This window comes from Myxocyprinus asiaticus, chromosome 34, assembly GCF_019703515.2.
Source record: "Myxocyprinus asiaticus isolate MX2 ecotype Aquarium Trade chromosome 34, UBuf_Myxa_2, whole genome shotgun sequence".
Taxonomy (NCBI): domain Eukaryota; kingdom Metazoa; phylum Chordata; class Actinopteri; order Cypriniformes; family Catostomidae; genus Myxocyprinus; species Myxocyprinus asiaticus.
The window spans coordinates 30,706,949-30,714,481 of NC_059377.1; the positions used below are offsets into that span (position 1 = coordinate 30,706,949).

At 32.6% G+C, this 7,533-nt stretch overlaps 1 protein-coding gene across 2 annotated transcripts; it reads right to left on the minus strand.

Moving 5' to 3' along the window:
• Positions 1 to 939: 939 nt before the first annotated feature.
• LOC127425012 (uncharacterized) lies at positions 940 to 4,578 on the minus strand. 2 transcript variants are annotated; one of them, XM_051670588.1, is made up of 8 exons: positions 4,421 to 4,578; positions 4,137 to 4,261; positions 3,597 to 3,879; positions 2,565 to 2,698; positions 2,445 to 2,477; positions 1,966 to 2,248; positions 1,538 to 1,674; positions 940 to 1,446 (listed from the first exon to the last, which is right to left on the minus strand). In XM_051670588.1, the coding sequence occupies exons 2-8, from the start codon at positions 4,228 to 4,230 to the stop codon at positions 1,442 to 1,444; spliced, it is 969 nt and encodes a 322-aa protein (XP_051526548.1). In that variant the 5' UTR covers positions 4,231 to 4,261; positions 4,421 to 4,578; the 3' UTR covers positions 940 to 1,441. The 2 variants fall into 2 exon arrangements, with proteins under 2 accessions (XP_051526548.1, XP_051526549.1); XM_051670589.1 differs by having other exon boundaries at positions 4,137 to 4,201; positions 4,421 to 4,569.
• Between the last annotated feature and the right edge of the window lie 2,955 nt (positions 4,579 to 7,533).

The window sequence follows — 7,533 nt, forward strand, 5'->3', positions numbered from 1 at the left end:
AACAAACAAACAAACAAACAGAAAAAAATCTACTTTTCTAAAAATGAGAGAAAAAAAATATCTGGGTCACAGTGACGAACATACAATGGAAGTGAATGGGGCCAATCTGTTACCGTTAAAATACTCACTGTTTTAAAAGTAAAGCCACATGACATAAGCAGTATGCATTTTAACATGATTTTAGTGTGATAAAATCGCTTACTAATATTTGTAAAATTAAATCCAATTTTAGAACTTTGTTGCCATGACCACATAATGCCCTAAATCCTGTAATCCTGGTAAATGATGATTTAAACAACTTTACAGCTCAAATAATAATACATCAGAGTTTTAACAGAAGTATTAATGTAAGTGCTTTTATAAAATTATAAGGTTCACATTTCAGCATTTAAACCCTCCAAATATTGATGTAAAAAAAAAAGCAGCAAACAATTACTAAATTGACCCCATTTACTTAAATGGGGTCAATTTAGTAATTGTTTGCTGCTTTTTTTTTTTTTTTAAGAAAAGGAGGGTCGAGTAAAAATTAATGCCACTAATGCTGTCGATTGAGCTTAACGTGTACTGCATTCCAACATTTCAATCATTACACCCATTGTAATATGAAAAATATGGTTAAAAGTCCTTTGGATAAATGAAGGTCAAAGACAGACAAAAGCATTTGCCAAAGACAGAATGACATGAACTATGAGTTGTGCTGTGTGGGACTTGCTGATATTTATTTTAGTGTCAATATTTATTTGGTACTGTTTGGTGTGACTAAATATGCTGGAAGGTCAAACACACCTATGCTGTCAACCTCACATACATGAGTACATTTCACTATACCTCCTCCTCCTGCTGTAATTAAAGACTTCCAAATTAGCCTTTTTGTTTTCAGGAATATAACAAATGTTTTTGTCCTTATTATTCATTTAGAAATTAAAGGTGAGCCCAAGCTGTGTTTTAAAGATTAAAACATTTATTGAATGTTCACTGAAATAGCTCTTAAATATTAAAAGTGCATTTTAAAGGGAAAGTTTACCAAGAAAATGACATCATCTACTCAGCTTACTGGCACTGAAAATCCCCAATCAATCTTCAATGAAACACAAAAAAGATACATAGCAGAATGTCCAGGCTACTGTTTTCCATAACCATGCAAGTAGACCAAGCTACAAAATGGAGGCGAAAAGTGTACCATAAAGTAAGTAATCCAACCCAAATATCACATTTAAATTAAAGTTTGGAACAGCATGATGGTGAGTAGATGTTTACAGATTTTTTTAATTTCCTTTAGGTCTACTGACAGTACGTTGATGCAAAAAAATAGAAATCTGATATGCATTTAATACGATCTGAAAATAAATGTTTCGTATTGTTTTGAAAATCCTTTCTTTATGTTTTTTCCTGTCTTTTCTTCTTTTATCACTGGACTTGGTTTTACTTCATTTTGTCCAAATTAATCTGTCAATGAAGCCAGAAAATCATTAAGGAAATTTACACATAGGACACACGTACACACATCACCGTCTGTTTCTCTCATTTGATATCTCACCTGCAAATACCTGAACCTCACACAGAGTGAGAATTTTATTCCGTCCTGAAAGAAAAATGTTGACATATTGCCCCTTAATAGGCTTAAACGTAAATGTTTTTGTGCCTCCAGATGGGATGGATGAAACTGTTGAAGCCCTGTGGATAAACATGGAGGCAGATGAATAAATAATGACATAGAGAAATGGAATAATAAAAAAATATATATATATTTTTGGATATGCTTATATTGAAAGCATTTATTCAAAGGACTTTTATTTCATTTATTCATAAATAACCTAGTTTTTTAAGTTTAGCTATTTATTAAACCATGAAACCATTCATTTCTCCCATACTTGATCTTGGTTAAGTAAAATTAATGCCTAATGGTGTAAGAATGAGAGAGAGAGAGAGAGAGAGAGAGAGAGAGAGAGAGAGAGAGACACTTACAACTCATTGTCGTTGCCATTATTTTTCAGGCTGTTGCCAATACGGATCTGAGCACCTTCTATCCGCTCTTCACAACAGTCTCCACGATTAGTGATGGTAACTTTGGTTACACTGTAGACTTCCAGCAAGTCAACCCTCCACCAGGGATCATTCTCAATTTGAGTGTGAGTGCATGACCTAAGCATGTAATTTGACTGACTATTACCATCTATAGCATTTTGGGCAACTCCTATATTATTATATGCGGATGATTGGACAGCTTTGGCTCCAAGAGCAAGATTTCCTGTTTAAAAAAATATATATATATTTCACTGTGCTGAGTTAAATCCCAATTTAATGGTTAACATTATGCTGCTATGTAATCATAATGATTAAATATTGGTTTCCAAATATTTGACTTCTTTTACATTTTTATAAGAATATACTGTAAATATGCAACTGACAGCACACTTTATACTGTAGTTATGAAACGCACTCACTTGGAACACAAGTAGGATTTAAATTCTCCTTTTCTGTTAATAAAATAACAACAGTTATGAACACATAGACATTTTCAGAAACCAATTATATCACAGTGTTGTCTTCTCTGTGTCCCTTACCTGCAAATACCTCAACTTCGCACAGACTGAGGACCTTTTGGTTCCCAGGTAGATAAATGTTGACATATTGCCCATTAATAGGCTTAAACTCAAAAGTTTGTGTGACAGGAGGATCTGTGGAAACAGTTGCAGCCCTACAAATACATAAATGACAGAGAGTGTTAAAGAGGAAAACCAGAGACTTTCCAGCACACATACTGTACGTCTAAGTCTAACACAATACAAAACTATAATTTCATCACACACACACACACATGCAATATTGATATTGTATCTCGGATTAGAGAGAGCACTACAACTAATTAAAATGTATTTGTATAGTACTTTTTACTATATACTGTAAATTGTTCCAAACAGGTATGGGAGCAGATATGTGTTTTATTTCACATACAGGAAACAACGAGTGTTGGGTGTAATCAAATAAAAAGTAATTAGTTACTGTAATCTATTTATTTTAGGCACAAAAAGTAGTGTAACACATTACATTTTAAATTCTTGTAATCAGATTACAGTTACTGACTTTCAATGAAAGTAATTACTTTTAAGTACATTATTTGGGTTACAAATATATATATATATATATATATATATATATATATATATATATATATATATATATATAAAAATGTATTTGTGTAATAGTTAAAAGGTGAATTCATATGTTCATATGTACGTCTGTTTGTGCTTATGTGACAGCTGAAGTGTGTGCAACAATGAACAAGGAGAAAATAGATATTATTTGGAATTTGTTGAGCAGAAAAACAAAATCTTTTGTGACAAGTGTTTTAGAAAGCAACTTAAAAGTAAATTAATTAGTAATGTGATTACTTTCCCCATGAAGTAATCAGTAAAGTAATCTGATTATAATTTTTAGAGAAGTAGATAGTAACTTGTAATGGATTTCTTTTTTTTGTAACTTACCCAATACTGGAAACATTGGAGTAACCTTACAAATGCCTAATCACAATCTGAATAAAATGATATAAAATGACATCATAAACAGGTTAAGATGATACAACAATAGAAACTTACAGCTCATTGTTATTTCCGTTTTTGTCCAGGCTGTTACCGATACGAATCTGAGCTCCTACTATTTGCCATTTGCAACAGTCTTCACGTTGAATGATAGTAACCTTGGTTATATTGTAGTTATTTGTGAGGTCCACTCTCCACCAGGGATCACTCTGAATTAGACTTTGAGTGCATGAGTCCTTGTAGAAATCTGGGTTTCTGTTGCCATCTACTGCATGTTGTGCATCTCCTTGTGGGTCACCCATAGAGGACTGCACAGCATTGGCCCAAAGAGCTAAATTCTCTGTTCAATATCATAGAAAAGTGATTAAAAATATTCTTTCAGTTGTCTTTGAAGCTAAATTTTTTACAAAAATATTCCTGATAAATTAGGATCTCAAGCTTTATATTTCACTCTGTAATACATTATAGAATCAATTTATTACATTAATTTCACACAATTTATAAGGAAGTTAATGAAAATAAATTGTTACTGAATCTCAGAATTCTTGAATCCAGGCATCTGGATTCAAGAATGTTCTTGTATTATTTTAAACATACCTGTCAAATCAGCCATAAACAGCCCAGGCAAAAGTGTGAGCAACAAAATCACAAGTATGCCCATCCTGCTCTCAGAAATAAGAATTAAGCACATCAGCTCAGCATATGGAGAAATTAGTTTCTTCCTTTAGACAGAGAAAAATATAGCTACTGCAAAGTATGTCATACAATATTGACTTAAAGTCAGAGTAAATTCTCTTTTTTTTTGGTGGTTGTGAGTCAACTTTTACACCTAGTGATGCCATCTGTCATACATTCACAACTGTGTTCCACATGATCCTTACCTTTCTCTGCTTAGAAAGTTGTGGTTGAACTTCAGATAAACATGGCTTGAATGCGCGGCGTGATCTCTATATATATATATACAGCACACGTGGTTTCTTCTGTACTCTTGTATGTACGTGTAAGATTGTTAGAGTTGATACGTGTTGAAGATGAGTTGCAAAATCAGATAAACTGTCTTTCAAATGCCTGGCATACTCACTTCTGTTCTAAATAAGTGAAATAACACCCATTTCTCAGACTCCTGTTTAAACATTTGACTTAAAGGAATATTCCAGGTTCAATACAAGTTAAGCTCAGTCGACTGCATTTGTGGAATAATATTGATTACCACAAAAAATAATTTTGACTTGCATCTTCTTTTCTTTAAAAAAGCAAAAATCGAGGTTACAATGAGGCTATTATAATGGAAGTGAATGTGTGGCAGAAATGTGAAACTTATAATTTTATAAAAGCACTTACATTAATTATTCTGTTAAAACTCATGTATTATTTAAGCTATAAAGTTGTTTAAATCTTAATTTTTACAGCCATTTTAGGAATTTTTGACATTACATTGACAGGGCAGCAAAGTTGTAAAATTGGATATAACTTTAAACAGAAAAGGTTAGTAAGTGATTTTATAACACTAAAATCATGTTAGTGTTTACTGTTGTTTATATTGTTTACGTATTGTGGCTAAACTTTTGAAATAGTATTTTAACGTTTACAGATTAGCCCCATTCAATTCCATTGTAAGTGCCTCACTGTAACCCCGATTTTTGCTTTTTTTAAAGAAAATATGCAAGTCAAAATTACTTTTTGTTGTATGAATGAACGTTACATTTATATAGCGCTTTTCGATCAATCAATATTATAATTAATATTATAATCAATATTATGCCAAAAATGCTGTCGATTGAACCTTGAATTGAGCCCAGACTATTCCTTTAAGATGGTCACAAAAAATATTGTTTATTTTAATATTGCAACATATGAAAAAAAAAATGAATTCACTTGCGAAACATGTTTTTATCCCTTATCTGTTTTAGCAGCATCTTTTGAAATGAAATGCACAAAAATGGACCACTCTAAATTATGAAATTCTTATATTTTTATAGTATTTCTTAATTCTGTTTAGTTCTGAAGCTTAAATCTTAAGTCTGTTGTTGCAGTATGTGCTGTTATCAAGCCCAGGAGAATTGCACTTATCAATGACAAATTCATTTTACCAAGTATAAGCTTAAGATGTTTAAAAAAAAAATAAAAAAAAAACTTTACATTTCACTTAAAAGAAAAATACCAGGTACAATACAAGTTAAAGCTGAAGTATGTAACTTTGTCTGTGTTGAAAAACTTTCTTCTATCCCATTCGGCTATAATAGTTTTGCATTTTTAATTTAGTTTTTAATTTCTATTTCATTTTACATTTTTCACTCCAATTTAGTTTAGTTTTCGTTTTGTTTGTTAGTTCTTTGTTATTTTTTTATTTTATTTTTTTATATAGTTATTTGTTAGTTTTAGTTTTTCAGTACATTTAGTATTTATATTAAGGGATATTGTAGAATGGGGAAAACAGGCATTTGTGTAATGAAGGTCATATTGCTGGACTCCCCAATGTCCAATTTGTAAATAATATTATTGCGGGTGGCCTCCGAGTAGGATTTCGCTTAGGACCCCCATATGTTTAGAAACTGCCCTGCTGAATGTACACTTATGTAATTAACTCGATTCTCTGCGACAAAAATGAAAACTGAGCTGGGTAGGAGAAGAGGCTATTGTGATATGGTAGTTATATTCTGTTATGTACTGTAGTCAAAGAAAGAAAAGCCTCCATCTCCATGTAGTTCATTCCAGCAGGGGTGCTCACACTTCTGTGGAATGAGTTCTACTTTTTCATGTTATTGCAGCAAGATCTACCATGCACAATATATATATATATATATATATATATGAAAAATTACACAGAATTGTAAGAGAATAAATTCTCATTGGGGAGAAAGAGGAATAATAATAAGAATACCTACAAGCAGAAATTATTGAGTACAAACCCTTAACTATTCAGTAAGCACAATACAAATATATATATATATATATATATTACACACACACACTACCAGTCAAAAGTTTTGAAACACTTACTCATTCTTTATTATAATATTTTTTTTTCCACATTTTTGAATAATAGTAAAGTCATTAAAACTATGTAATAACATCAATGGAACTATGGGAATTATGTTGTGACTAAACAAAATCCAAAATAAATCAAAACTGTGTTATATTTTAGCATCTTCAAAGTAGTCACCCTTTGCCTAGAATTTGCAGACATGTACTCTTGACATTTTCTCAACCAACTTCTTGAGGTGTCACCCTGGGATGCTTTTTAAACAGTATTGAAGGAGTTCCCATCTGTTGGGCACTTATTGGCTGCTTTTCTTTATTATTTGGTCCAAGTCATCAATTTCAAAACTTAGAATAACTTATCTGCATAAGTGTGCACACCCTTTTATAATTGGTTATGTGGCTGTGTTCAGAATCAACCAGTCATCAAACTCATGTAAAACAGTACACACCTGTCTTCACCTGAATTGACTCTGATTAACTCCAAATAAATCTCAGCTGTTCTTGTAGGATTTTTCTGACATCTTCTTGGTTACATGCTACTACAAGGGCCATGGGCCACAAAGAGCTTACAAAGCATCAATGGGATCTCATTGTTGAAAGGTATCCCTCAGGTGAGGGCTACAACATTTTTCCAAGGCATTAGATATACCATGGAACACAGTGAAGACAGTCATCAACAAGTGGAGAAAGTATGGCACAGCAGTGACATTATCAAGGACAGGATGTCCCTCCAAAACTGATGAGAAAACAAAGAGACCAGGGAGGCTGTCAAGTGGCCTACAGCAACATAAAGGAGCTGCAGCTCTTTCTGGCAAGTACTGCTTGCTCCCTACATGTGACAGCTACCTCCCATATTCTTCATCTGTCTGGGCTGTGGGGCAGGATGGCAAGACCAAGCCTTTTCTGACAAAAAAAACAAAAAACATCCAAGCCCGGCAAAAACCTATATCCAGTCTCCCGAAACCATGTGGGAAAATGTGTTCTGGTCTGATGAGACCAAGATTAAACATTT

Coding starts and splice junctions, on each gene's coding strand:
- LOC127425012 (XM_051670588.1), bottom strand. CDS start 4,230: ATGTGCTTAATTCTTATTTCTGAGAGCAGGATGGGCATACTTGTGATT. Junction 2,478..2,564: donor CGAAGTTGAGGTATTTGCAG/GTAAGGGACACA, acceptor TTTTATTAACAG/AAAAGGAGAATTTAAATCCT. Junction 2,249..2,444: donor AAATCCTACTTGTGTTCCAA/GTGAGTGCGTTT, acceptor TTTTTTAAACAG/GAAATCTTGCTCTTGGAGCC.